This window comes from Corticium candelabrum, chromosome 16, assembly GCF_963422355.1.
Source record: "Corticium candelabrum chromosome 16, ooCorCand1.1, whole genome shotgun sequence".
In the NCBI taxonomy this organism is placed as follows: Eukaryota; Metazoa; Porifera; class Homoscleromorpha; order Homosclerophorida; family Plakinidae; genus Corticium; species Corticium candelabrum.
In genome coordinates this window covers 975,737-1,003,470 of record NC_085100.1, presented here as the reverse complement: position 1 = coordinate 1,003,470, position 27,734 = coordinate 975,737, and the positions used below count along the sequence as shown (strand labels likewise).

General features: G+C 41.7%; 7 protein-coding genes across 13 annotated transcripts; 2 read left to right on the top strand and 5 right to left on the bottom strand.

Moving 5' to 3' along the window:
- Positions 1-501: 501 nt before the first annotated feature.
- LOC134191726 (uncharacterized) lies at positions 502-3,362 on the bottom strand. Its single transcript, XM_062660336.1, has 12 exons — positions 2,628-3,362; positions 2,487-2,560; positions 2,327-2,431; positions 2,209-2,262; positions 2,040-2,151; positions 1,837-1,976; positions 1,736-1,780; positions 1,485-1,665; positions 1,340-1,420; positions 1,146-1,268; positions 908-1,087; positions 502-844 (listed from the first exon to the last, which is right to left on the bottom strand). The coding sequence occupies exons 1-12, from the start codon at positions 3,334-3,336 to the stop codon at positions 711-713; spliced, it is 1,938 nt and encodes a 645-aa protein (XP_062516320.1). The 5' UTR covers positions 3,337-3,362; the 3' UTR covers positions 502-710.
- A 161-nt stretch (positions 3,363-3,523) lies between these two features.
- LOC134191728 (proline-rich protein PRCC-like) lies at positions 3,524-5,559 on the bottom strand. The gene is made up of 6 exons (XM_062660340.1): positions 5,368-5,559; positions 5,255-5,311; positions 4,324-4,857; positions 3,870-4,031; positions 3,747-3,812; positions 3,524-3,686 (listed from the first exon to the last, which is right to left on the bottom strand). Exons 1-6 carry the CDS (start codon positions 5,557-5,559, stop codon positions 3,600-3,602), a joined length of 1,098 nt encoding a protein of 365 aa, XP_062516324.1. The 3' UTR covers positions 3,524-3,599.
- Positions 5,560-5,624: 65 nt separating this feature from the next.
- Positions 5,625-10,997, bottom strand: LOC134191727 (interleukin-1 receptor-associated kinase 4-like). 3 transcript variants are annotated; one of them, XM_062660338.1, is made up of 9 exons: positions 10,671-10,997; positions 7,077-7,843; positions 6,950-7,011; positions 6,773-6,887; positions 6,577-6,692; positions 6,276-6,465; positions 6,030-6,092; positions 5,807-5,959; positions 5,625-5,748 (listed from the first exon to the last, which is right to left on the bottom strand). In XM_062660338.1, exons 1-9 carry the CDS (start codon positions 10,984-10,986, stop codon positions 5,710-5,712), a joined length of 1,821 nt encoding a protein of 606 aa, XP_062516322.1. In that variant the 5' UTR covers positions 10,987-10,997; the 3' UTR covers positions 5,625-5,709. The 3 variants fall into 3 exon arrangements, with proteins under 3 accessions (XP_062516322.1, XP_062516321.1, XP_062516323.1); XM_062660337.1 differs by lacking the exon at positions 10,671-10,997 and adding an exon at positions 9,234-9,607; XM_062660339.1 differs by lacking the exon at positions 10,671-10,997 and adding an exon at positions 8,445-8,525.
- Positions 10,998-11,212: 215 nt separating this feature from the next.
- Positions 11,213-14,991, bottom strand: LOC134192000 (peroxisomal carnitine O-octanoyltransferase-like). 5 transcript variants are annotated; one of them, XM_062660665.1, is made up of 18 exons: positions 14,861-14,991; positions 14,300-14,424; positions 14,058-14,230; positions 13,878-14,002; positions 13,700-13,811; positions 13,528-13,621; positions 13,349-13,462; positions 13,184-13,285; positions 12,930-13,013; positions 12,763-12,870; positions 12,580-12,710; positions 12,454-12,514; positions 12,331-12,393; positions 12,188-12,266; positions 12,076-12,123; positions 11,942-12,005; positions 11,591-11,710; positions 11,213-11,501 (listed from the first exon to the last, which is right to left on the bottom strand). In XM_062660665.1, exons 1-18 carry the CDS (start codon positions 14,946-14,948, stop codon positions 11,372-11,374), a joined length of 1,821 nt encoding a protein of 606 aa, XP_062516649.1. In that variant the 5' UTR covers positions 14,949-14,991; the 3' UTR covers positions 11,213-11,371. The 5 variants fall into 5 exon arrangements, 3 of the variants coding, with proteins under 3 accessions (XP_062516649.1, XP_062516650.1, XP_062516651.1); XM_062660666.1 differs by having other exon boundaries at positions 11,942-11,987; XM_062660667.1 differs by having other exon boundaries at positions 14,300-14,357.
- Positions 14,992-18,935: 3,944 nt separating this feature from the next.
- On the bottom strand, positions 18,936-21,900 carry LOC134192060 (E3 ubiquitin-protein ligase Mdm2-like). The gene is made up of 6 exons (XM_062660738.1): positions 21,767-21,900; positions 21,396-21,572; positions 21,264-21,324; positions 21,127-21,207; positions 20,929-21,065; positions 18,936-20,122 (listed from the first exon to the last, which is right to left on the bottom strand). The coding sequence occupies exons 2-6, from the start codon at positions 21,479-21,481 to the stop codon at positions 19,030-19,032; spliced, it is 1,458 nt and encodes a 485-aa protein (XP_062516722.1). The 5' UTR covers positions 21,482-21,572; positions 21,767-21,900; the 3' UTR covers positions 18,936-19,029.
- A 567-nt stretch (positions 21,901-22,467) lies between these two features.
- LOC134192061 (golgin-45-like) lies at positions 22,468-25,726 on the top strand. Its single transcript, XM_062660740.1, has 6 exons — positions 22,468-22,601; positions 22,656-22,725; positions 22,795-23,312; positions 23,372-23,430; positions 24,756-25,308; positions 25,359-25,726. Exons 1-6 carry the CDS (start codon positions 22,554-22,556, stop codon positions 25,557-25,559), a joined length of 1,449 nt encoding a protein of 482 aa, XP_062516724.1. The 5' UTR covers positions 22,468-22,553; the 3' UTR covers positions 25,560-25,726.
- Positions 25,727-25,784: 58 nt separating this feature from the next.
- Positions 25,785-27,671, top strand: LOC134192082 (protein unc-93 homolog A-like). The gene is made up of 3 exons (XM_062660769.1): positions 25,785-26,708; positions 26,924-27,188; positions 27,249-27,671. The coding sequence occupies exons 1-3, from the start codon at positions 25,794-25,796 to the stop codon at positions 27,482-27,484; spliced, it is 1,416 nt and encodes a 471-aa protein (XP_062516753.1). The 5' UTR covers positions 25,785-25,793; the 3' UTR covers positions 27,485-27,671.
- The last annotated feature ends 63 nt before the right edge of the window (positions 27,672-27,734 follow it).

Below are 27,734 nucleotides of genomic sequence, written 5' to 3'. Positions count from 1 at the left end.
TTGTTAATAAAAAGATCTGAAATGCCTTTGGTGGCATTAATGATATACATAGTGACAGTTCGTATCTGCATCCTTTAGTTGCTTTCTGAGACGTCTGTGTACGTGCGTACAGTATCGCATACCACTTGACTAGCCTCGCGTGCCCGGCCATCTTCATAGCTCTGGTACACCACAGTCCTGTAAAGATACGGTTCTGGACGGTACAGAGTACCGTAACGGAAAAATGTCAGCAAAATGTAAGTCGTAGACTAATCGCACAAGGAACGATACGGCTCCTGTCAATGGTACCGTAGATTAGTTACCTGTCCTAAGTGAAGGAATACCAATGGTCTGATGCTTTGCTGACATTCTTCTCTGCTACTACGTAATCCTACGTGCAACCACTACTAGGCTGTTGTTACATTGTTTAGCAGCGGCCAAGCTACTAACACTTACAGTCAAAATGACGAAGTCAAGTAGCTAGAATTGAGACGCGTCGCATTCACACACTGCCCGAACAAGTTTGTTGCGTTAGAATCAAAGCATTACTCGACTCTAGCATTACCATTAGTTGAAACAGTGAACATCGTTCAAGTATCCATTCCACTACACATGCAATTCCTGTATATAGTAGTGCACCTCATCACTGTTTTAATGCCACGGACAACCCGCATCCGGGACAGTCGTTAAAGTGTTCAATACCGGTCTTTACGTTTAGTAATCAATTAACTTCAGCTCGAAGGTGACTCATTTGGGCAGTTGTAGTGCACTTTGGCTTCAGTACCGTTGTTATAGGTAAAGTGAAGCCTAGCGAAGTCGCTGAACTTCTGATTGGTAGCTCCCCATCTCATACAACAGTGACATTCTACAGAAACAACACAACACGTTACTGACGACGGCATCACATGTTACACATAAGTAGTCATACCACTGGATTCATAAAGCCACGAGCACGCAAAGTTACTCTTGACGTTGCTATGTACGGGAGTTTTGTTGTTTGAAGTTGACATAATACGATAACAATTCACTCCTCGATTGGAACCGGGCAGTTTTGTCTCCCATCGATGATAACGACTACAGAATGACGGAGCAGCAACACTTCGGCAACCTGATATGCGATAAATTTCAACACAGACTCAGTAGATTAACTAATTGTAGCAACAAACCTGTCAGACAGTAGTCTCCGCTGTAACCAGAAAAACAGTAACATTTGTTGTTGAAATAGACTCCATTGCCATGACATCTCCTCAAGTTATCCTTGTTACTGGCAGCAAAGTAACGACACTCAGCTATAATACAGAAAACCTTGAAGCATAAGTATACAGTATACACGCTCAATGTAACCGCAACTCACACATACCTGATGGATACCGCAATGCTTCGAGTTCTGAGTGAAACTCGTAATGACCGGTATGCGCAAACTCGCAACAAACGCACTTTTCTGTACAGCCACTTTTAATTGTAACACATTTGCTATTAGAAACAAGACGGCACGTGACACTTGCCTCTCTCATTAGTTGCATCAAACCGGCAGTGATGGTAATCAGAAGTATTCCCAAATGCAAGACATTCGTCACGCGTTGTTAGATTCCTGTACCAGGAGCAGTGCTTAGCCAGCGTGGGAGAGCATTTCTCAACTTTGCTGGCGTGAACTTTACCACCGACATCATCATGAGACATCAAACCCTGCAAAATGACCGACAGACCACATGATACACGTTTCAATAGAGAATAGAAAGACAATTCTCATCATTACCGAAACAATTTCCTTTAATTCCTCCATTTTCTTGGTTGTTTCATCCTGTAATCAATACTAATCTATATGATAATTCTTGTAGTGACTCCAGTTATGCTCACTTGTGTCAAGGCTATTGCTGCCTTGTATGCGGCAAGTTGACGTTTTGTTTCATTTAAGTCGGACTCAAGACGGCTATTTTGACTGATGAGATTTTTCATTTTCAATTGTATCACTTCAACTTGTGGTAAAACCTGGCCGCCTACACCATTCAGAAACTTCATACAATAAATACACAACACAACTATCAAGATGCATCTCATACTGCTTCCACTATCTCCCTTATGACCTGACGTTCCCCTATCTCCAGGAGGGCCTGGGGGACCGGGAGGACCACTATCTCCCTTTTCTCCTTTTTCTCCAGCAGTAGATGTACCCTACAGTACAAGTAGAACATTCACGATACTAAAAAGAAAGACAGTCCTCAAAATTACCGTTGGGCCGGATGGGCCAGGTGGACCAGCTGGACCTGGTCTGCCTCTCTTTATCTGTAAACAAGCACACCAGGAAAGTTAGTCAAACAAGGCAACTTGCTGACTGCGATACACCCACCTTCCTCATCTGCCCGTTCTTGACACCAAGCATGGTGTACAAGTTGTCTACTTTGTCAATTGTTGCGTTCACCTTGCTCAACATGTCAGAATCAACACTTCCTTCCTACAAGAAACCACATTACAAACAGGTGGACAACACTCATCAACATCAAAGTAACCTCAGAAACGGAAACCGTCCTGCACGTTGGACACACTGCAGCAGGACAACTCTGAGCTGCACAAGCCGCATTGCCTAACAAACACCACAGACCGCAATCAATACAAACACAATCATCACATTCAATCAAGACTCTCACTACCTGGACTGATGACATCGCGAATCCAAACAGAATACAACGACACACGCGTGTACACTCCCACAGACCGACCACAGCCACTCCCCGCAGAAGTCGACACACCGACGACAACATCGTCCCAATCCGACCCTCCAGAGCATCCCGCCTTGACGACCAACGGAGCACCAACATCGACGCTGCCCGAATCGCACGCCGACGGCGCCGACGCACAAATCGAACACTGGCCCGCCGTACCGTTGAGACCCGAACAAAGCGAGAGCGACACCATGTTGAGCGCGAGTCTCGTACCACGAGTCCACGTCTCCCACGTCGCATACACTTGCGCGTCGCCTCCAACGCCCGTCCACAAGTCATCAGCTTGCTGCACTGCGTAACGAGCAACGTTAAACGACGAGCGAACCGGTCGGTCGAGCCGGATTAGAGCCAAATCCCCACAAGTACCGTCGTAGCACGGCTGCAAGAAGACGGCGTTGGCACTCACGGGTAGAGAGAGTCCGCTGTCGGGCGACACCAGTTCCATACTGATTTTACGCGCTTGCGTTTTCTCGGCGTCCTCGAAGCATGACGCGGCCGTTAGGACGAAATTTCTGGCGACGAGAGAGCCGCCGCACTTGCGGACGGAACGAGAGCGCGCGGTGACTTGGATGTGAACGAGGGAAGCGTTTGCGTAGCAAACGAGAGCGGATGCGAACACGAGCAGTCTCAACATCATCACCTGCGAAATGGTTGTGGTGAGTCTCGCTTGCGGGCTTATATAACGCAACAGAACGGACGCAATTAGTTACCTAACGAACGCCTACACGATGCTGACCTTTGAATAAGGTACGTGGCGTGTGAGGTCACAGCCCAGTTCCCAGAAAGTGTCAGTGTATTATGCGTACGCGACAAAGTACGTCATATGACTGTGTAACACCTTTAGTCTCTTCCAAGTTTAATATTACCGCATAATTGCCTCTCTATACAATATTGTATATTCTACCAACCGTATTTAGCTTGAGTTTGTCTCTTGGTGAGTCTGCTCTCTGCCCATTGGTTCTGTAATTTCATTTCACGTTCCCTTGCCTGCAAATAAGGCTCCACACTAAAGCGTGTACTGTACCAGTAATTTCGAAATAGTTAAACCTCGAGTGCTAGCCACGTGATCTGATGTTTCCTTCTTGCATCACTTGATGGAATTCGTATAAAATTCTAAAAATGAAAGATTAGCGGGAATTTTTAACTAATTAATGTGTTTATTGTTTTTACTGTTTTGACTGGAGGAATGTAGTTGGAGTCTTCTTGAGACGCCATTTTCTTTCGGTATTCGTGTATTTCAGCTATAGTGTCTTTCTCGTTTACATCTATAATTTGTGCAATGTCCCATGCTCCTTTTCGTTTTCGTTTCTTTCCACAGTTAAGTTGCTGAAACTGAAAAATAAATACGGTATAGTCAAAATCAACAACAGATAGATACGCCAAGTGACAGCAAGCAAATAAGCAAAGACAAATGGTGTAATGTAAGCAAAAATCTATATACGCGAAAAGCTAACTCAAACAGACAAACAAATAGACAGACAGAGAGACAGAGAGAGAGACAGAGAGACAGAGAGACAGACAGACAGACAGACAGACACACACACACACACACACACACACACACACACACACACACACACACACACACACACACACACATACAAAGTACCAAAACAGCACCTACAGCTTCATCTTGCAACATAGTTTGTGAGTTTGACGTATCTGCTGAAGCATGATCTAGACCGGTAGCAGTGCACTGCCAATTTTGATCACCTGCACTGCTATACCCCATAGAACCTGCATCATCCATAACTTGTCCATAATGTGGATATTGATCATAAGCATATTGAGCTTCCTCGGTGCTGGGTAGCTGTGGCCCTAGAGCAGGTCCAGCAACCTCATTGTGTCTAACTTCAGTTTGAGAATCCAAACTACTTGTAGTACAGTCAAATGAAAAGAAAGATGTCGGACTTTCATCCTCATCATTGCTGTCATCACTTTGCTTTGATTTTTCTTTGGACGCTTTTTTAGCAGCTTTAGCCCTCATTGCAGCTGTTTTCTCAGCAGCAGCCTTTTTTGCAGCTACAGTGTGAGGTACAAGTATCCGACCTGCTTCTTTCACTGTAGGTATGTTTGGATTTAATGATCGAGCTTCGACTATTAAAGATTGCCTTTTCATTTTAGGAGCTGGTAATAGAGAAGAAATACCCTTCCTAACCTGCAGAGCACACATGCCATACTTAGTGACACACACAAAATAACAACCAAGGCATGCTACTGATGCTACACTGTACAGTACTAATGACCACCTACTATGTGAGTTTCTCTCGAATGTATGTACATGTATGTATGCATACGTGTATGTGGCGGTAGCTGTTAATTAATCTTTGAGTATTGTACTTTGCATATACAAAATACATTGATAGTATTTCAAATTCATCTTAATACGCAGTAGCTAAACTCATGATCAGTAAATAACATAAATCAACAACAACAACAACAACAACAACAAGGTATTTAGTAACTGTCCTAGAAATTGGGATACAACCTTATAACCTATATGCATAGCGTCATTGTTAGTCTATTTAGTCAGACGTTATTAGTTAATTACCAACATCTGAGCTTTTCATTGCTGCAACAACGGGCGTTTCACTGTCTTCATCAGAGTCTGGCTAGAGGGAGACAGATTACTCTACCAGAAATGTTGATCTTCTTACTCATTTGCTACCTCCGGTGCTGTAGGCATAGCTATCTTCACAGGCTTTTTCATTCTTTTAGTGCAATCATCCTTCGGTCGTGGAAGACTGGCAAGGAGCCCCTTGAGAGGCCCCGATTGCGATTTGGACATAGAAGGATTAAGATTACGATCGTCTGTAGCCTCTTCCCCGCTGTCACTATCATCGTAAGCAACCAACGCCATCCTGATAAAGACGACTGCGCATTCGTGCCTATTTCTGCATATCCCGGATACTTACAAATAAGAAGTCACTCCACAGTTTTTGCTATTTGTAAATGTCAAGCTAACTTTAAAACTATTTGTAAATTTTTAACTACATTTAAAATTATTCAATCACTGTACATTCAGCAGCGTTAGAAGTTGCGGCAATACCTACACACATAATAAATATTCAATCTATGTACAAACTCTGAATATAGAAGAGACATACTTCAGACACTGACTTCCGCTTGTTCTTCTTATCAACTGACAATTCATCTGACACTTCCCACAAACGCAATGCGATGTGCTCTTCCCACTGTGCTGTCTTGTCTAGTAATCTAACCTTGTCACCTTTTTCTATTTCATCTTCAATGTGCGACTTCTACACAAATGACAAATAAGAGAATAATTAACATGCTGGCATAACCAATTTATAATTTCTGTAAGATTACAAGATCCTGACTCTCTCTGCTTGCATCCATAGGTTTCAGACCAGTCAGCAACTCAAGAAACACCTAACAGAATAGGTACAACAATACTATTAGCAGCTTCAGCATGTCCATCAGCATGTCCATAACGAAAACACAATCAGCAGTTTCAGTTCAGTATGTCTGTTTTTTAGTTATCTTGCTGTGTGACCATATTGTCTGTATGTCTGATAATTATGTTTGTAAAACAGAGCTGTTTAGTACACTTACAACAGAAAGTGCAAATGAATCCATTTTTATTGAGACTGTTCCACGAGAAGCCTCTGGTGCAAGATAAGCATTTGTTCCTTGAATTTTCGATGTACACTCTGTGCCACAATTAGTAGAAGAATCAAGGAAACGAGCAATTCCAAAGTCAGACAACTTAGCAGTATAGGCCTCATCCAAAAGAACATTGGCACTAAACAAACAAAGCAAATTAGTATGTAAATCTGTCGTAAATTGACCGGGTGCTCTTTGGAGCTTGTAATATACAAACATCTAATAAAACTGAACAACTCCCAAATCCTACCTTTTAACATCTCTGTGCACAAGAGGTGGATTCTGTTCATGCAAGAATGACAAAGCCTTGGCACACCCAACAGCAATCGAAACTCTGATCTCAGAATGAAGTGGCTTCCTCTCATTCTAGACAGGTACAAATACAGTGTACAAAAACCTAAAGACATGCATTGCATGTAAATTGTAACATATATGACACACCAAACCTTGCAAGCAAGAGCATCCAGCAACGATCCATTACACATGTATTCATATATCAAGCACGGTTCAGAGCCATTGACTGTGTATCCTAAGAGAACAACCAGATTGGGGTGCTCCTTGCTGTAACAAATCAGCACTAAACGTTACTTGACATCAAAAAGCCTCATTCAAAAGCAAATTACCATGTTAGGATACGAACTTCTGACCCAAACTGGATCATTAGCTGTTTGCCTTGCTCCAAATCCTAACATCACAATTTGACAAAGACATGCATGAAGCCCCACATGTGACAACATACCTGTAACTTACTTGTTTCAGTAATCTCTTGATTGCAACTTGATGCATCTGTCCTCGTATTTCCAGTTTGCCGTAATAGACAGATCCAAACGAACCTTGTCCTAACTTCTTACCTCCACCGACCAATGGCCGTTCATCAAACCCATTCGTTGCTGCACGAACTACTTCGTATTCAACATTCACCGGCTGTAAACTGCTTGCATTAGAGCCTCTACTCCCTGTTATAGATAGCGATTCCATCCTCCTCTCTGCAGCCTCTGCTAAAATCCTCCTTCTGTGTTCAACATCCTCAAAGCATGCACTATCACTAACTTGCACTGGACAAGTAGGAGCCATTGAGGTATCACTCTCGGGCCAACATTGTGGAGATTGTGTTGTCCTGTCCTCTATTACTCGCACATTCATTTGCAAGTTGCCAGATGGTGGAGAAGTCGGTGGTTGAAAGAGTAGCAGAGACTGATCTGTGTGTATTACTGATGGCACACCAGCTGGATCAAATGATGGAGCTACCTGTTGCTGATTTTGAAAGGGTGAAACTGGTGGAGAAGTCGGAAGTGGCCCTACACCAGTTGCAGATTCACTCATGCTATTGACACAAGCAACATCGTCACTGGAAGTGCTTCCTGATGAAACTGAATGATGATGGCGCAAAGGAGCACCATTTTCAGGTGATCTTGCTGGTTGGTTGCTAGCAGGAACATAAACCGGCATGCTACTGCCATTACCATCATTGACTCTAGTCACACCTGGAACTTCATTGACAACAGAAGGCATGGAACCTTAACAAAGATGGACAAAACATTAGACAAATGTACAGTAGGCTTCACACTAAATACAGAAGTGTACGAAGATGTTTTAATTAAGGACTACAGTTTTGCATACAAATACATGTATGTACACACAAATGCACAGTTTTCTGGATGGACAATGAATAAAAAGACACAAGTGCAAATGCATATACGTGCGGGCACACACACACACACACACACACACACACACACACACACACACACACACACACACACACACACACATACACGATATTGCCAATTTGTGCTTATTTATAAAATAAGTATTTACAATGCTTATTTAACAATTATTTCCAATTTATGATTCATAGACATGACAAATACCAGTCCAAGTTTTGAGCCCCACAAAGAATTCTTAATATTGAGTTATGACAGACACACAATGTCATGCTTCACAAGCAATAAAAATTGAGAGAAAGCCACAAAATGACCCCTTACACTTGATAGACCACTACACTAAAATTAAATAGCCCTAGCTAAAGGACTGTCCACACTAGACCAGAATGGATCGCGATCGAATCGCGATTCAATTGGGATAGCGAGTGTCCACACTGCACTTTGAAAACGATACCTCCGCCTCATTTCGATATCACGTGACCGATGACTGATGTGTACGTGTGGCTTCTTTACTTGTGGAAAGCACTGATACAGCAACGTAAGATGAGCGAGAACAAAGACGAGTGCGGAGTGCTAGATGTTCCGACTACACGCGTAGCATACGTGAAGGTAACGCCCACTATTTCTAATTGGATTCAACCGATTGCGGTCGAAACCACCTTGCGATGTGGATCGGACGGATCGCGATCCAGTTGCAAGTGTGGACAGTGTTGCGGTTGGATCGTGATCGGATCGCGATCCAGTTGCCAGTGTGGACAGGCCTTAAGATACTTTTTGCAAATCAAGTAAATACAAGCATGACTAATCCTCTAAACAATCTCTATTGTTATTAATTAATTATCTTAATTGATAAGTTAAGAAAACTATAGAAAGTTTCAGCTGCAGACATTTGAAGGAGACTTTATCTAAACAGTATTAATAGTTGCGCTCTGTTGCTCCTTCTCAGAAGCAAATGCGTAGATAGACTGAAAACGCAACACGTCAATTAGCAGCAATGAGTACGCAAACGTCCAGGGCATGTATCTAATTAATAGGGTCTCAGAAATATCACAAAACTCCTACTACAGTCTCACTGTAGAGTTAGAGAATAAAGTAATGACTTAAATGTGATAAATGAAGCGAGAGCGCAAGAGGACACACGCACGCTGCTGAGGGTCACAGTCTGCATGCTCACAGCCTGCATGCTCACATGCACATGTGCATGTGTCATGGTTCCGCCACAATCACCCGAATGACTGCTCACCTGGGAGAATCGCATTGGCTGCCTCAGAGTGATTCATCTCCTTGAAAAGATCCACCAGGTGGCCAACAGTTCGATTCCTCGATCCCCAGTCGCGCAGCAGCTCCATCGTGGGACTTCCTCCCTGCCGCATATAGGCCGTTTGAAACAGACCAATCTCCAACGCAGAGTACTCTGGCATATGTTCAGCCAATGCTCTCCAATCGAGAAATCCCGCTGGATCGAGCAGACGACTCAACTCACGCAGTTTCTTGAACGGGAGGTCGCGCACGTATGTATTCCGCGTGACCGGCCTGGATCTGTGTCGCATCGGGGACGGATTCATAACAGCCGTTCCCTCTGATCACCCACGCGTATATGTCGCATCGACGACGAGTGGCACTATTAGAATGGCGATGCGTGGATAGCAATTTTATAGGGACAGGCGGGGATATGACATCATCATTTGGGACGAGAAAGCGAGTGCGTGAGGCTTCCATGAGGCGGTCCGTAGGGTAATTAAATTAAGAGCTCAGCTGGTAAAATTGCCAAAGCAAACATTATCTGTGATGGAGACGATGGAGACGACTACAGAAGTTAGTGTATGTAAGACAAATGTCCTTATTTCAATTGTGTAAGACAAATGTCCCTACGTAATGTCGAGCACACTAGAGATCTAGCGAAAAAAGCACTGAGATCTCAGAACGAAACTGTGGTAGTAACATTGTAAAAAATACGTATACTAGCTGTTATTGCTTCTACTTCTGCAAAGCCCTTCTACTTTTCTGTCTGCACAAACATGGAAGGATCTCACCATTCCTACATGTGTATGACTAGAATACTAGAGAAGTAAACAATCTACAAAGACTACTCACAAATTACATAAAATATTCATAGACAGTGGCAGTCTAATTAAGGCTTTCAATACAGACTACAAAAAAGTTCTGATACATATCAGTATGCATTTACTCAAGCATAATAATAATTAAAGGTTTACAAAAAAAGTTAAAACAAAATAAAACTCAAATCCCACGAACTGCCACCAGACATAGTAAAAATTCAGTACATGTGGTGACATTATTTCAACACTTCACGTTGTATTTATACTATTAATTAATAAATTCATAATTTTATAAAATAGATACCTAGAAGCAAAATAGCATTTACAGTTACTATACTGTAAAGCCTGTGCTCATGGAGCTTTTAGCACTGTTTCAATGGTATATAAGTAGACATGCATGTTCAAACATAAATTCATTTGGTGTTCAGGAGACTGAACAAACTGATAAAGAGAACAAACCACTTAATAATTAATTAGACAACTCCATGCATGTGATGCTAAAACATAACCCTTGCACGTGATCATGAAAGCTCATAGATAAGCACCTGCGCGTGTGTTCAAATTTCTACAACTCTAGTTTACTAATTGTACGTAACTTCTAACTTCTCATGATCGCTTACCCGGGAGCACCAAATTGGCAGCCACACAGTGTTTCATTTTTTTGAAAAGATCCACCAGATCCCCAACAGTTCGATTCTTCGTTCCCCAGTCCTGCAGAAGGTCTATCGTGGCACTACCTCCGTAGCGCAAAAAAGAATTTTCAAACAGAGCAATATCTGTCGAAGAATACTCGGACATAAGTTCAGCCAACGCCTTCCAGTTCAGATTTCCCGGCGGGTCAAGTATGCGGCTCAAGTCACACAGTTTTCCGTACGACAGCTGGCGCACATACGTATCGCGAGCCACTTGTTTGGAATTGTCCTTCATAGTGGCCATGATTATTAAAAACAGCGGTCTACTGAGTACAGAATAGTGAACAGGGGAATTTCTAAACGTTCCAGTGGGAAAATGACATCACACCGGAAGCAGACTTGTTTAACTTAACTTAATTAAATTATATAAGGAAAACTTTCTTTTCCTCTGCACTCATCGGTATACCCTATGATGGCATCGACGTTTCAGTATGACAACGTGTTTGCGGAAAGTACATCACAGGGTCAACGTTACTTAATTTAATTGTCTAGCATGTAAATGTACAAGTGCCTCTGTTGGTTGTACATAAAAGGATCTTCTAAATTCTGACACTAACAGACGATAAAAGTAATTACATCAAAACTGAAAACAGTACAAAGACCATTTGCATAACTATGTTGACTATAATCTATAGACGAGCCTTCTGCTGTGACAACATAAGGTCCTGCAGGTCAAGAAGTGATTGAATCAGTCCTCTACGATAGGCATCAGCATCGGTATGTGCACATGATTTCCAAGCTGTAACCTGACATCTGAACCTGTACATAAACAAGCACTAATGCTGCCTGCCTTGATCAGCAATGAATAAGGCAAACAAGTAACATGAGACGAACACAAAATTACTAACCGATTCGGGAGAATAGTATAGCAGGCACCATAGCCGTGTTCTACCATGGGTGCAAATCCTCCACAGAATTTAGTGCCTCCGACAGAACTAGTTGACAGGACGAAGTTGAACCCTCCTCCACTAAATGAAATGTGAATGACAGTTAAAACTGAGCAGTGTAATGTATTTGACAGTATCTAGCATATCTCGTTACCAATATATCATTACATACACTATCGAGTCGACAGTATGTCCTGCAACTTCCAAAGAACTATATAGCCCCCTGCAAACTAAAAGTCATGCATGGCACCAAGCAAATATTGCCAGCCTCTACAAACAGTCTCAGTGCAAAATCATCCTTAGAATACTTGCCTTGCCTTCCAGCTCTTGTCAGCAAAGATTGCCGGCATAGCCATACCTACAATATATACAATCACTTCTTTAATGATTAACAACAAAATCTGTAGACATTTTCTGCAGACAAGAGATTTCTACAATTCCATCACCTTCCATTTGAGATACTATCTGCAAACCCAGCAAATGTCTGTCAAACCCTATAGATCATGAGATAAAAAAATAAAAATAAGATTCAACTTAAATGACAAATGATTCAGACACCATGTCCTTCTCGACACTCCTTTAACATCTGCTGATGAACAACTGCAGCTTTTTCCATCAGCATCATTCTCTCTCTGTCCTAGTGCACAAAGCCATCAAACAACACAGTGTCTAAGTTACTTCAAACTAGTACACATAGTTACATTGCACTGTGGATGTAACATGGATTTCGCCCATTCTACACTCTCTGGTGTGCAGGATCGCACCTGCAAACAATTAACTTCAATGTCAATTACAGTCAAGTGGTTATGTCACACGATCTCAACTGTTTCTGTACGACCATGGTAAAATTGCCTTGTCATGGCTGTCTCATACGTTGGAACATTCCTTGGCACAACACAGACAAACTATTATTAAAACTAAACTTGCTCGTATTGATATTGAGCTGTTACTTGTGGTGCAGTCTACGATATGTCAGCTGTAGTGCCAATTGTACAATTGTGTCTGCACGTATACGAAATAATTTGGCCTTCTGTTTGGTAAACACGTCCGAATCTACCATCCTGACAACCAAGTTGGAAGCCTAGGAAAACTATTTTTACAATAAAAGTGTCACTATTGTACATTAAATGTACCAGCAGCTTATGTTCCTTCACAGCTTGCTTAATAGCTCCATAGATCTTGAAATCTAGATCAAACCTCAAGTGCCGGGGAAATGGAAGTTGTCTCACAACGTCTGGTCCCTGGTAGTACACAAAACTACTAGTTCAAACCAATTAAGAAAGACAGATGAGCAACTCACTTCATATCGCCAATTACATTTATCCAGTCTTTCATCAACAAAATGAAAAAAACGAAGAGCTGTTAGTGCATCAGCGGGTGAATGCTATAAGTTGTTAAAACAAAATGTTAATTAATTATATATTACATATATATTATATATTGTTATGAAACAGCTGTAACAGATTTTGCATTTAATGTTTAAATATGTTTATTATAAGTTTGTTAAATAATAAAATAAAATAAATATAATATATTATATGCAGCGCAAATTACCTCACTGTTGTTTCCATATGTTCCATTATTAAAGAATAACATAGAAATGGTCTTGTCAAACCAATTGTTGTGTATATCACCACACAATGATTGGTAGGCTCCCTGTAACACAAGCTGTCAACACATCTGATGACAAAACATGCCAAATGCAAACCAACTCCATACCTCTTCTATTGTTTTTGGTTCGCTATCTGAAAATACTACAGAAAACAAGGCTTTGTCGATGACATCCAAAATCTCATTGTTGTTGGCACTGATGTTAGCCAAATGTTTCCAATTCTAACAAGCAGACAACAAAGCTTTATAACAACAAACTACCAATAAAGAAGTCGTGTGTTGTCGACCTCTGCCCACACATCTCTGTTTGTGCTGGTGAGAGCAGCAACACTTGGTCCTTTACCAATTGACTTTGAGTGAGACTCAACGTGAGACAACTGTCTATCGAATATAACCATACATGTACATGTACTTAATTACTACAGTTTCTCAGATATACGATAACAACGCAAATTATACTCTTTCAGTTCTGGTACAGACAGACGTATCTGATCATTACATATTACATCAACTGAGTACAAATGGCCATTACATGACACGACAATGTGTCTTGGGCACGAGCCTTCTGAATCTGTTTCAAACAAATGTGGTAACTTCAACTATATATAACAAAAAGCTTAGGAGTATAATCACACACGTGTCTTGAAGTGTCGATGCAAGACGTCCTTCGAAAAATTTGGCATACGAGTGCAAGCAAATAAACTGCGAAATTGGTTCATGGAGAGATGTTGCCCGCCATAAAAATCTGGTTGAACTGCCTCGCTGCAGATACAAAAAATAATATACAAATCTACACATCGTAAGTAACATTTGCCACCTTCTCAATAAATCATAAAAATCCATTGCTACATTAATCCAGATAGCAGCACGTTCAGCACGACCAGCTGACTCTGACCATTTGCTTATTCCCCAGTCTGGCCCACCAAAATTACTAAGAATAGCAATGGGTGTTCGAGCGGTCATATAAGCAGATTCCCACCATTCCTCCAACTAAGCAACAGCAACCACTCATTAGCCATACAAACATCAAAGAGTAACACACGCAATCAATTGACTAACCCAGTTCTTCATTTCTCTACTTCTTTCTTTCAGTCTTTCCTGCAGATGCTTGCCTTCACTGGTGGCAAACATATTGACAATAAATTCAGTGTTTTGTAGCTCTGTCAGTGTGACATGTGGTTGCACTATTAATTAAGAGTAGTGAGTTAATAATCATTACAATATCTACTGTCTTACTACTAGGTAGAAAACGTCATACAAATTTAGTCATTTAGAGCAACTCAAAATTTGCAAAAAAATGGTGCACCAAAGCACCCGTACACACACACGCAAGCACAGAACATCAGGCAACAATAAGTGTATAAAAACTGCTCTAGCCACCCGGATAATCAATTCTAAGAAGGTTAATTAATTAACACCACTCGACATCTCACACAAACGTCTTATTATCATGATAAAGGTCGTACACATCCACTAGATTTTAGCATTCAGAAAACTGTTACACAAATGCAGTTTGTTTCAAAATGCTATTCGACCGTAAGTTCACTGTACAGATGCATCTTTAGGTCTAGTGGATGCACGTGCACGTGTACACCTGTCTAGACAAGCGACCGAGCAGACCTGACTTGATGTACTTTCTGCATGTCTCCTCCAACAATGGAACTGGCAAAGGAGGAAGCATGTCGTCATAATGAAACGTCGATGCCATAATAAACACGAAACGAATGCACGTATACGAAACAGGAAGTTTGAAAAGACCCGGATGTCCAATAATTAATTATATTAACCCTAGGTGTAGGGAGTCTTACCGAAAGTGGCGAACGACCAGACTAGTGGACAACCATGTGTCGAGATTACGCACACTATACATTCCAAAGTTGTTTAAATGGTCGTTTCCATCAAGTGCATATTTCCGGCGAGTTGGTATTTGGTATTCTCGTCGAGTCGCGCTACGTCCGGTAGATTACTCTAGCCCTCGCTAGCCTAGGGTTAACTACTGAAAAGCAACTCAACTTCTCAGACAACCAAGTAATACAATAGTCATTGTAATAAACGAAAAGTATATCCCACACATCCACTTAGATCTACAACTGTAACAGCTAGTAGTACACACAACATAGAGAGAGCAAATAATATTGTAGCAGAAGATCAATATCCTTCGTGTCCTCTCAAGCTCAGTCATATAAAGAGTCTTCTCTGCGTTAAAGTTCTCACTGAGTCGAAGACAAAGCTGAATAACAATTTCATTATTCAGAATGTAGGATCGTGAATTCAATGTTTCGTGAGTTATAGAGTCATTGGTTGCATCAAAAATTCCCCAGAGATAAGTTCAACCGTTTTCTCTCGTCTTACAACCACATTTATTGCATCCGATTGTCAGTCTATTAATGTGAATGAAAACTTGCAGTGCTGTTTTTTAGGAAATTTATCATCATAATCTCCCTTACACACACATGTATCCACAGAGACATGAGATCCTTTAGAGTGACTATATGCATATCCCGCTAGAAAAACCAGAAGATACAAATGATATCCTTGTGCACATGGCCCTGTGTAGAATGAATTTGACCGTATTATGCAGTATTGATCCACATCTGATTTCATCCTCCAGTTTGACAAATTGGGTATATTCCACTTGAACACACAAATTTCAGGTGGAGAAACGGGCATTCCAATCTTCTCTGTAACAAATGATTTTAAATTCTCAAGTTCAAATTCCTTTCTGGCAAGACAAGCTCTTGTGGATAAAAGGAATGACTTGGTATCAGACTGTTGTTTCATCAAAAGAATAAGTTCATTTTGTACATGAATCATCAGTTCATTTCTATTGCCAATAAACTGACCACTAAATTCACATTCTAATGGACTGTTAGGGCATGCCCCATCCTTACTGACATGTTGATTCATCTCTCTTCTTACCACTTGTTGTTGACACTATGCGCATGCGACTGAAGACATCTCACATTTTCTATGGGGATCAGTCAGAAATGTGAATGTCACTGTGGTCTTACAGTAGGCACATTCAACTTTCCTGTTCTTGCAAGATTTCTTTAGATAATTTCCCATATCATTTTTCATCACCATTTCTTCAGTCATTTTCACACAGTACGTCAACATATACCCACAAGTCTCGTGTGTTCTCTCTCCCTTGGTTCTCCTTTCCATCCACATCCCTTCTCTTGTTGATCACAGTAGTTATCTTCAGACTCATTATTTCTCTTTTATCATTGTTGTTTGGATAGATTTCTGATTCCTCGTGTTCCTCTCTACACACAGAACACACAATGCGGCCACTCCTTGCCAAGGGCCTCACACAGTCGTTACAAAACAAATGGCCACATTTGGTGATTGTTGGTTCTCTTAATACTAAAAGACATACCGAACATGTGTGTCTGTCTAGTACTCGATCGCAAATTGAGCATCATACCGAACATGTGTGTCTGTCTAGTACTCGATCGCAAATTGAGCATCAAATCCTCCAGCAGCCATTTCGAAAACTGCACTTGGCCGCCAAGAAGATTTCACACACACAAAATCAGCATTAGTGCACTTAGCATAACCAATTATTGCTAAACAAATCAAAATTTAGAGCCAACATTCCGGGTTTAAGACGCTGATTGGCTTAGAAGGGTATTTCCGAAATCATTTTAGTACAGTGGAGTTCGAGGTCTGAAAGTTCAAGGCTACTTGCCAGTGGTGTTGTTGTAGACTATGTAGAATGGCCGAATAACTGATGTATTTAGATAGTACCGCCAATAGCACCACTCATCGATTGCGCATGCTTCCCATCCTCGCAGTTCCACACTACAATACTACAATACCCCCTTGCAAAAATTTAAACCAACAACTCAACTCAACGCAAAAGTGTTCATCACATGTCCACCTCTTTGGCTCTTACTGATAACCGCACTTGACATCCGGATTGTGTTACCACTCCTTCCTTAAAGAGGGAATGCCGAGAGTTGATTGTGAAGTAGCTGCCTCTGCAGCCGTTGACTCCCTGCTGCTATTCGAACAAGGGTTAGTTGCAGGTGTTTCTGAAGACAGAGTCCAAAAAGTTTTGACCAGACTGTCCTTGGGTAACATCCATAGACTGATTTGTTGGTACTTGTCCTGTAGGATTCATTGGAGTAGCTGTGCTTGGCTCTTTGCTCCCAATGCTGCTTTGACCTTAGTTGCTGGAGGAAGCGTTGCTGCCATTTCTGGAATGTATTGCTTTACATGTCTCTTATTCCTAAGCATGATACGTTGCCCATCTGTGACACTCACTTGTTGGCCATATTGGTCCAATACTCTCCACTGTTTGGTGGGATTGGTATAGCTGTCTTGAAGAATAACTACCTACCAGATTTTAGTCTAGGTAGCTGACACACCCCTCTTCTAAGGTCATGGTCGGTTGCCATGCAAGCTTTCGCCTGAGACTGATGTCCGGGATTCACCATAAGAGAGGTCCTGTAAGCTGGTATTCGAGTGTGAAGGATCCTTTGAGACAGTGCTTCCCAGGGTGTTGTGCCCAGCATTCAGATAGTTGAACTGCGGATGTCCATCAACGTTTGTTGGAGGCGGCGATGAAAAGGAATTGAGGGCCTAAGTCCCTTAAGTCTCTCCCGTAAGACTCTATGCAGCCTCTCCACTTTCCATTCAACTGAGGATACTGTACATGTGGGCTTGCCTTCACATGCTGAATACCCAATTGTTTCAGAAAGTGGTTCATCTCACTGGCAATTAACTGGGGACCGTTGTCTGATACCAAAACAGAGGGCACGCCGAATCGTGCAAATACTTCCATGAGTAGGAGAACCGACGTCCGGCGCGGATCCGGGACTTCAGGCCGGACTCCGGCCTAACTCACCTTTCACGTGGATAAACACGGAGATTTAATAGAATAAAGGCGTATGGTAAAAAGACCTCCCAAGCACGAGCTCATTCGACATCGGGATGGAAAAGTGGGAACGAAAAGAAACACACGCACTCCCTACCGCTTGCTGCGCTGTGACGGGCGGCACTAGCGATGCGCATGCTCTGTTCGTCGCAAGACCCTCAGCGGCGCATCTCCGGACGAATCCAACTACGTTTAACTGGTTTGTTCAACTCCATGCAACCATCAAACCATTGAGGATCCGGTAGATCTTTTCAAATAATAAAACATTCTGTAGCAGCAAATTTGGTGCTCCTGGGTGAGCAGTCATGACGTTGTGTGTGTGTGTGTGTGTGTGTGTGTGTGTCTGTGGTGCGATAGCTCAGTTGGTTAGAGAGTCATCTTAGAGTGTTTACATCCGGGACCTTGAAGGGTCGCAAGTTCAAGTCACAGTGATGGCGAGCTATGGCATAATTTCCTTAAGCAAGAAACTAACACACATTTGCTTCTCTCGACTCAGGAGTATAAATGAGTACCTGGTCATTGACTGGGGTCCTAATCGGCCATCGGCTGTGACGTGACACCACAGTTGGCTTCACAAGTCGGTGCTCCTGCGAGTGCCTGGCCCGGCTCCAGGAGTTTGCTAGCGCAGGCCCAGAGTTCCCTGAGTAGCGCACAGGGCCCAGCTTAACAGCTGGGGGGCGTGACCTCTGAGAGGTAGCTCCTGACATTTAGGATTTTTTAGGTGTGTGTGTGTGTGTGTGTGTGTGTGTGTGTGCGCGCGCGCGCGCACGCAGTCCTGAGGTCCCGATGTGAGCCAAAGAAGATGCAACACAGTCTGGTTTACAGCTATGCATGTATTCAACAGCATAAAATACAGACTGCCACGCTACACTATATGCAGTACTACTGAGTAGAAATATCCAATACCTTATGACGTAAAGGTTAACACAGCTTGCTGAATAGGACGTCTACAAATTGGACAAGGTTTCCTTCTCTTCAACAATTTCCGGGCACACTTGTAGCAACATACAAGATGAGCTGTTCCATTGTGAACTAGACTGGTGCTAACTGGCTTGGTAAGACATACTACACAATTCTTAATCGGCTTCAAATCGTCTGACTGACTTGATCCAATACCAGAATCTTGTGAACAGAAATTCAGCTTTTTCTGTAAAGTCTTTGGTAGATGTGTCCTCTGTGGTTGTTTCTTCCAACACATGGCACACCGATATGCAACTGCTTCATTGACAAAGGTGCATCGCGAGCAAGACCACTTGTCTATGTCGTCGTCATCGTCATCGTCACTAGTTTCATAAGTTGAACAAGGAAGAGTTCCTCGATATTGTTGAAAACAGGGCTCTGAGTCAGACTCTGAGTACGGCTCTGAGCTGGTTGGACTAGCCGGCTCATATTCTGTGAAGTCATATTCGGTCACAACATCATCAAGATAGATGTAGTTGTCATCATTAATCTCAATAATGTCAGTCTCATAACCAGTCAAGTCACCATATGTACTATTCCACATTGAAGACTCAAGCTTATTCTCGTCTAAATATTCAGACTCACTCTCACTGAGCATTTCAGCATTGCATTTGTTGTCATCACCCACTTCCTCTGTAGCACTGTCTTCCTTGTTATTTTCATGCTTTTGTTCCTCTTGTTCCAGTTTTGTAAAAACTCTAGAACTACAGGCTCTTAAACCTTCTTTTAAAATGCCTTCTTTATCATTAGCCTCAGTATCATCATCAAGTGATGTTGAGGTAGAAGCCTTTTCTTCTGTCTTGTCTCCATTGAGTGAAGGTTCTTTTCTGGATACATGACATGCTTCCTCTTCTAGTGGAAACCTGACCATTACATTTAGCGGCTTCCATGTTGCTTGTACAGTGTTCACTACATAAGACAATGATGATTCATGTTTTACCGCAGTAAGACCTGATGGTCTGTTGTGTTCAGGATTCCAAGTTGTGTGAGGAGAACTATGTTGCACACACACTGACTTGCAATGGTTACTCAACAAGGATCTAGAGCAAAGCTTGAATAACTACCAACATTTGCACATGAACTACACAACCACAATGGCACAAGGAAGAACATGTCTGTGCAAGCACATGCTAATTAGTTGCAATTAATTAATTAATTAAGGTAGCTATGGTAGCCAGTGGTAAGTGTGGTTGCAAGTATGTTCTCATGCTCTTTCATTTGAAACCCTAACCTAATTTTGTTAGAAAAGAATAAACCTTACATCATGGACTGCAAATGTTACTCCTACAAAAAAGCATATAAACAGTAGTAAGTTGTTATGCAGTACACTACAGTGACTATGGGCACTAGAAAGTTCTTCCCTCAATGTGAGAAGAACCATCAATGTAACATCAATTTCTGTGTATCAGCAAGAAAATACCTCAACTAAAAGTTAGTCCTCTGATCTTTAAAACTCTGCTATGGCTACAAATTGTGTGCAACAGTTACTTTAATTAATACAGCAACTTTGACCAACTCCAAGGGTGCATTTCTTTTACCTAATCCAGCTAATCCAGATTAGATGGATTAGCTAATCTGTCTAAACCCCAAATGACAAAATATCAGACACTCTTTTAGTAAAGATAATGTGTTCTTCGACAAAACTTAGTAGGGCATGTCTCGTCCTGACATCGCAACAAACTCTAGCACTCACTATGCAGGTACGGGTAACATCCTATATGCGTACACGAGGTGTACGAGTGATATTACAGTCGCAAAAATTCTAACGAAAATGACGAAAGTCTGCGTTGCGTGTGTGTGTGGTTACATTGCATCAACACAACTGCGACCGAGATGCAATGATTACGGTAAATCGTAAAGCGAGAAATCTCGCTCTCCCAACACGGTGCCCAGCGGATCATCGCGGCATCGGATTCTCGGTGGTGACGAATTCTTGTCGCCCAGATTCCTCTCCGTCGTATACTCTTTCAAATAGTCAATCAGCTAAAGCAAATACACACCTACAACAACCATCAAGACTCCAACAAAAGCTCTAGACACTCACCTGTGGAAAAGACAAGATGACAGCACCTCGCCGGGCAGCAGTCGGTAGTAAAAGGCTTGCCAATTCGTTCGACACATGAACCTGACGACAAACGAAGTGAAACCAAGTACGACGGATTGTTCGTTCGTCCGTCTTACCGTGCGACAAACGGAAAGCACATCAACTCTGCCGTATTTGGAAGAATTCGAAGCGCAGTCGCTAGGACAACAAGAGAAAGACGTCGCAATCGCATTGGATGGCGAAATGAGAGCTGCAAGAAAAGGATTTACCTGGCGACGTCGACCTCTGCCGCTCTCTTGCGGTACATCGGATTGGAACTGCTAGCACGCTCAAGCTTGTGCCACAAGTTGCACATGAAACGCGCTCAAACCTGTCCAGAGTGCGTGACGTCACGGTCAGCGCGTGCATGCCTGAATAGCGCCAGACTGATTGGCAAATAGCCAGTGCTATACACACATAATACAATAATAGTAAAGTAGATCACTCTTTACTTCCAGTACTAGTCAAAATAAATTTCATCTGTAGAAACATCTGTCACCTCAAGTATATTACTCTTGAATTAATTAATAAATAAATAATGGACTAGTTAATTAATGTATATCTATTTCTACATCTGCATTTGTAGAAAGAGTGCACAAACTTTTACTGTTTCCACTGATTGAAAAGCTTTAAGTCACTACCAAAACGAGCGAAATCTCAAATTCGAGAATGAGCAACAGACTGTGCAGACTGAAGCATGGAGGTGATCATATGTACACTCAATTGATGATATGGCAGCTCCATTTTTATCTCCATGTTCCTGCAACAGACAAGTTTATTAATTGTCAACACAAATCTGCAACTTCAAGCCATTTTGGATATTAATTGTTAGTGGGCAACGGGGCAAGCAAGAGCAAATTATGTGATAATACTCTTGCTGTACGAAAACCCACATGTTTCTTTTCCTGTCCTTTCAAGGAACTGACTATGCTGATTGTCAGTCAGTCCCCCAAGTTGTACAGGTCATCACACAAAATAACACGCCACATGACTTACCATCAATTTCTAGTTCTACTTCTCCGTCTGCTTCACATTGATAGCTACCATGCATGCTTTCAGGAGTGATGCTGTATGTACAGATGCTGTATGTAAGTATGTTAGACACCATCATTGTGCACAATTGGTTCCAAGTTTGTTCTTCTACACGGAAATTCTCAAAACGTACGTAATGTGCCTCTACACTTTATTGTTTGTGAAAATCATTATGTTATTATAAAATTAAAACAACAGTCTATTTTACTGGTATTTAAACAAGACTAAAAGGTTATACTGTACCAGTCAATGCTGCGCTGTACTTTTAACTAAAGCTGTGTAGTTTCGCTAGAAGGTAAATATCAACTTAGGCCTACACATTTTGACTTCCCGTATGCGAACGTTCACTTTACGATATGGCGAGCTTGTCTGAGACACGGAGACTGCAGAAAACCAAGAAGAAGGTTAGACAGTATAACCCACGATTGATTCAGCTACCGTCCTAGTTTGTCTTCTAGTTCCTGAAACAGTCGAAAGAGTTAGTAAGCCGGAAGGAGCAGTCCATTCAAGAAAACGTTTTAAAGAAAGGTTAGTGGTTATAGAACAAGAAGACGGCTAAACGTTTAGAAGTAGGCAAACAAAGGATTTTTTGATTAGACAGTGAACAGGGAAGGTTTCCAGGTGATGGAGATTCAGACAGCGAATCATCTCGGACAGGAAATTTACAAAGGCGACGCTCAGCTAGTAGCGACAACATTTGGACACCTCAAGCCAGAAGTTCACCTGTAAATACCAGATACAGTCATGACCCCATCCCTAACCGGAAATCAAGTGGCGTGAGTGTGCAGTCCTCACCACCAATCATTGATGATCATTCTCACAGCAACTTCCTTGTCAATGAAACGTTAAAACTAAATTCATCACAGTTGGGACACTGGAGAGGCCATAGCGTTCCTGTTGATCATAGCTCTGAGTTTGTTGTTCATCCTGCAGAGTCGGTTGTTAATGCTCAAACGGATGTGAAGATGAGTAAACTTAAAGCTCAGTCTGTTTCGAGTGGATTGCTGGTGGTTGAGAGGAAGAACGTTGGTCGTTCTGCCAATGAGAAGGCAAAGCTAAAGGAACTAGGTGAACGGAATAGAATATTAGAGTCTCAGTTGATGCTCCACACAAAGGTTGGCTTCTTCACATTCTATGAAGGAAATTGTTTGATTTAACCTTAACATGTTTTTAGGTTAATGCTGAGTTGAAGAAACTGCTTGTGGCATCTGTGGGAGATGACTTAGAATACAGGTACATGTTTATGTGAATTATTGATTCTCATAATTGGCACACTGATGTGTCTACCAGTAGCTTTATGCTTTAAGTTTATTTTAATTAAGCTCAAGGCTGATTGACAATGAGCACATAACGTAACGTAAGGCGACTTTACGTTATGCAAGATCATTCACAGTGGTGGATCCAGATGGGGGGCCCCGTGCTCCCCATTGGCAGTCTTTTTTCTTTTGCTATAGTGTGCTGTACTTGTGTAGTGTGTAACGCACGCTACAGAGGTATTCGATTTCCGGAACTGTACCGAGTCTGTTCTATTTCTTAACTTAATCTGCTTGAAGATAAGTAAAGTTTTGATAAATATGATTCATTAAACGACATTAGTAGTGCCACACAGTGTATATGTACTATCTGTGCATTCACTTGTGTTTCCTGACTACAGCACAAGACGCAAAACTCTTCCATCATGCAGATAAGTTGCAGTTGTTTTGCAGTCTTTTATTCAGGGCATTGTGTCAGGAACATCATTAATATTAACTTGTGACGTTACGTTATAGATATGCTGTCATTTCTGTGAACCCTCCTTTGCTAAATCCTGGATCCGCCACTGATTCACACTGGCAAATTTGTTGTCGTAACGTACCGTATTGATTTTCGTAACGTAACATAAGATGTTGAGATGGATTCAACTTTTCCCGGTTGACATAAGCAATTATATATAGGAGCAGTGAATGGGTACCCATGGGTATCTCTCCTGAGCATGCGCATTTTACTGGATACCGACGAGCGGCTTATTGACCTTGTAGGCGAGAGTATCCGTGTTTGTACGATGTGGTCGGTCATGCTTATTTCATTGACTAGGCGTGGTATTTCCCTAGAGCCTGACTGACCTGAAAACTCTATCTAATCCACATTTTGTTTCGTGTACTTTTGTCTCCGAGAAATAAGAAGAAGCAGTAAGAAACAACGTTTCCTCTGCTTAAATGTGAGGAAAGTTTTCATGCGTGACGTCATGTACAGGACACTGAACGTATGTGAGGAGAATACGTTACGTGCTCAGTGTGAATCAGCCTTCAGTCCGAACTTTTGCTCACACATGCTTATAATCACATTCTTTCATGTTTCCATTCATGCAAATGGGTGTCCTTATTGCATTGTTTGTCTGTGCATGAAACATACACTACTTTTAGAATTGAGCGTCACTGTAGGTGTATGTTGCTTATGTGTTGCTTGATGTATTTAATTGACTTGAGGGTTGAAATACAGGTCATGTAACATGTCGGTATTAACTTGTGAAAAATATTTGCTGTATGGCAAGACAACATATCTATGTTGTGTCTGCACAGGTTTCACAAGCTCATACAAGATAAAGCAGATATGGAGATTCGTCTGAAGTACCACTTGGAAAATTCGCTTGAAACCTCAGAGGAAATCGAGCATCTAGCAATTCAATCTGATGTTTGGCGTTCTAAGTTTGTTGCTAGTAGCGTGATGGTCGACGAGTTGGCTGCATGGAAGGCAAAACTGTTTGTTGAAATGCGTGATTGCCAGAAGGCCTTGAAAACACTGATGGACGAAAGAATAGAAATCTGTGATCAAGTCACAATTTGTTGCCAGCACCTAACTCGTTGCGTACAACAGCTGGAACAGAAGGGACTCAACAGAGAGATATTAGATCAATTGCAGAAGATTAGACAGTGGGATAGTACTTTATATAACTCTGATAATCCTGATCAGCTGAGCGCTAGTGCTTCTTTGGTTCAAGTTTGCAAATACACGGGTAATGTTTCTGAAGTGATTTCTCATGTTTTGTTATCTGGAATTGGGACTAGAGAGTCAGAGTTGACTGCACCGATGTCTCAATGTTGTCATAGTGCAGGTGAAATTCTTGCCAGGAAGGTAATTTCTTTTAGTTGTTTATTAGATTTTTACTAAATTTTCTATCGTAGGCACTTGCTCGTGTCGATGCATCTATGTCTGGAGCAACGCCAAATTTTCATCGACAGGCACAGCTAATGAAACGAGAGGAAGCAACTAAGTTGTCTCGGCATTTTGCTGTGGGGGAATCATGGAATACGTACACAGCTTTTTCACCAATTTTCCCATTCTCAGAAATGGGGAAAACAACAGGCGATACTATTAATGTGTAATAACGACTAGGACAAACGATTGCATTATTTATTGTGTAATACCCGATATATTGCAACAGACTCATTGTCTTCATTCTCATTAACAGAATCGGGTGGGTAGACTGTGCACGGTAATTCAAATGGCACATAGAAATGACACATAGAAAGCCAAAAGATATTTATGAAGTCTGGCACTTAGTTGCGCAGCCGACATGGTACCGTGTAGGACTCCGAAGCAGAGCCGTTACGTACACCATGGAAGAAGAGTCGTCGTTATCAGTGAATCACTCTAGTCTGAACGAAGACGAAAGTGAAGATGAGAACGATGATGTAACTAGTCTTCTTCATTCATCTCGTTCACACTCTAGTGCAACTCCCAGGACCATCAAGCTCAATCTTTACGTTCTAAGTTTCGCAATGATGATTGTATTTACCGCTTTCGCATCGTTACAAGCTCTACAAAGCAGCCTGAACGCCACCGCCGGTCGCGGTGTAACTTGCTTGGCTGTCTTGTACGGTGTCATGGTGTTTTCAAGTGTGTTTCTAGCTCCTGTGCTTGTGGGCAAACTCAGACCGAAACGGACCTTGATAGTTGGCTTTTTTGGTCACTGTGTGTTTACAGCATCAAATTTTTATCCACAATGGTGGAGTCTGATACCAGGGTGTGCATTTTTAGGTGCAGTTGGCGCACCTCTCTGGGCAGCTCATAATACATACTTGACGTCTATTGCTGCAGCTTATGCAGTTGCCGAAGGAATGAAGAAAGATGAGGTTATTCAGCAGTTCAGTGGGATATTCTATGCTGTTTACCAGACTAGTGGCATTATTGGCAACCTCGTTTCTTCACTTATATTTATGTTTGGAACGGATAGACATACAAACAGTTCTCATACAAACGAATCCAATGTTTCGGTCGTCAATGTCCCTGAATCAGCTAGATACTCGCTTCTTGGTGTCTTTGAGGGTTTCGGTGTAGCTGGGATTCTTCTCATCTTGTTTGTTCTAACGAGTTTGAAAGGACTCGGCGTTAGACAACGAAGTTGTATGTCAGTATCACAGCTTGCGGTGTCTGTTGTTAAACTCCACAGAGATGTGAGGTTGCTCTTAATTATACCAATCAGTATGTATGCTGGAATTCATCAAGCGTTCTTCTTTGGAGAATACACAAAAGTTAGTCCAATACACTACAAAAATGTTCAATTCGAGGCATTTTACTTCTGCAAATATTGAGTATTGAGTATTTGTGTTTCTGAATATGTGTGACGTCACATTTGTTTGCCTATATAAACACAATAGGTCAGCTTTAGATGCTTTGAATTGGGACAAAGTGGTGTTGTGATTGTGATGCTTACAGATAATTAATTACGTGTTTATCTGTATATTAGTATTATGTTACTGACGTCCTGGGTATTCACATGGTTGGGTTTGTCATGATGACAGCTGGAGTTATCGATTCACTGAGTTCGTATGCGAGTGGAAAAATAAGCAAGTTGATTGGTCAAGCACCAGTAATATTGGCAGGTGGATGTCTTAATTTGTCACTTATCATTTTTCTCAAAGTATCTACTGAGACACCGAGTGAGTCAATCATATTCATCGTGGCGGGGTTGTGGGGTATTGTAGATGCAATATCAAACACACAGACTACCGGTATGAACATGTTGTTATGATCTAATTTGTCAGATATTGATAATTATGATGTGTCACTAGCTTTGTATGGCATGCTCTATACTGATAGGCAAGAAGCTGGATTTGGTGCGTATCGGTTTTGGAGAAGTGTTGGCTATGCCGTGTCTTACTCTTACAGTTCGGCTCTTTATCACAGCTTGCAGACCAAGCTAACACTTCTTCTTTCCTTTTTATGTGTTTCATTAGCTGGTTATTTGATAATGGAAATTGGTAGGAGGAAATTTGAGGCTCCACGTCGGAGCACCATTCAGAGTTGATATAGCAAAATTAGTACTTAGACTGTAGAAAGAAATGCATGCCTTGGACGTTCTGTTTTATGGACCTCTACGGTTGTATGTAGGTGCTTTACAATGTATTGACAGTCTTCAAACATTGTGATGGGAAGGACTGTTTATTATTTATAAATAGTTTTACTGGTTTTAAAAATAGTAATTGTTAATCAAAGTTTGCTACTGAGTTGTCGGATTTGGATGCATTACAGCTAGCTATATATTGTTGTGAAGATAT

Bases quoted from the DNA above. Each gene is read 5' to 3' on its own strand.
- LOC134192000 (XM_062660665.1), bottom strand. From the start codon at position 14,948: ATGGCATCGACGTTTCATTATGACGACATGCTTCCTCCTTTGCCAGTT. The intron at 14,231-14,299 runs GTTAGTCAATTG...GCTGTTGCTTAG, and splicing joins GTAGAGAAATGAAGAACTGG to TTGGAGGAATGGTGGGAATC. The intron at 12,871-12,929 runs GTGAGTTGCTCA...GTGTACTACCAG, and splicing joins AATGTAATTGGCGATATGAA to GGACCAGACGTTGTGAGACA.
- LOC134191728 (XM_062660340.1), bottom strand. From the start codon at position 5,559: ATGGCGTTGGTTGCTTACGATGATAGTGACAGCGGGGAAGAGGCTACA. The intron at 4,858-5,254 runs GTTGGTAATTAA...TGTGCTCTGCAG, and splicing joins CAGCAATGAAAAGCTCAGAT to GTTAGGAAGGGTATTTCTTC. The intron at 3,813-3,869 runs GTAAAAACAATA...TTTCATTTTTAG, and splicing joins ACATTCCTCCAGTCAAAACA to AATTTTATACGAATTCCATC.
- LOC134191727 (XM_062660337.1), bottom strand. From the start codon at position 9,555: ATGAATCCGTCCCCGATGCGACACAGATCCAGGCCGGTCACGCGGAAT. The intron at 7,012-7,076 runs GTAAGTTACAGG...TTGTGATGTTAG, and splicing joins TCAAGAGATTACTGAAACAA to GATTTGGAGCAAGGCAAACA. The intron at 5,960-6,029 runs GTAATCTTACAG...TCATTTGTGTAG, and splicing joins GCAGAGAGAGTCAGGATCTT to AAGTCGCACATTGAAGATGA.
- LOC134192082 (XM_062660769.1), top strand. From the start codon at position 25,794: ATGGAAGAAGAGTCGTCGTTATCAGTGAATCACTCTAGTCTGAACGAA. The intron at 26,709-26,923 runs GTTAGTCCAATA...TCTGTATATTAG, and splicing joins TCTTTGGAGAATACACAAAA to TATTATGTTACTGACGTCCT. The intron at 27,189-27,248 runs GTATGAACATGT...ATGTGTCACTAG, and splicing joins ATCAAACACACAGACTACCG to CTTTGTATGGCATGCTCTAT.
- LOC134191726 (XM_062660336.1), bottom strand. From the start codon at position 3,336: ATGATGTTGAGACTGCTCGTGTTCGCATCCGCTCTCGTTTGCTACGCA. The intron at 2,561-2,627 runs GTAGTGAGAGTC...GGTGTTTGTTAG, and splicing joins TCGCGATGTCATCAGTCCAG to GCAATGCGGCTTGTGCAGCT. The intron at 1,977-2,039 runs GTATGAGATGCA...TGAATGGTGTAG, and splicing joins TAAGGGAGATAGTGGAAGCA to GCGGCCAGGTTTTACCACAA.
- LOC134192060 (XM_062660738.1), bottom strand. From the start codon at position 21,481: ATGTGCAACTTGTGGCACAAGCTTGAGCGTGCTAGCAGTTCCAATCCG. The intron at 21,208-21,263 runs GTAAGACGGACG...GTTTGTCGTCAG, and splicing joins TGCTTTCCGTTTGTCGCACG to GTTCATGTGTCGAACGAATT. The intron at 20,123-20,928 runs GTAATCATTGCA...GCTTTGCTCTAG, and splicing joins TTCTCGCTTTACGATTTACC to ATCCTTGTTGAGTAACCATT.
- LOC134192061 (XM_062660740.1), top strand. From the start codon at position 22,554: ATGGCGAGCTTGTCTGAGACACGGAGACTGCAGAAAACCAAGAAGAAG. The intron at 22,602-22,655 runs GTTAGACAGTAT...TTTGTCTTCTAG, and splicing joins TGCAGAAAACCAAGAAGAAG to TTCCTGAAACAGTCGAAAGA. The intron at 25,309-25,358 runs GTAATTTCTTTT...TTTCTATCGTAG, and splicing joins GTGAAATTCTTGCCAGGAAG to GCACTTGCTCGTGTCGATGC.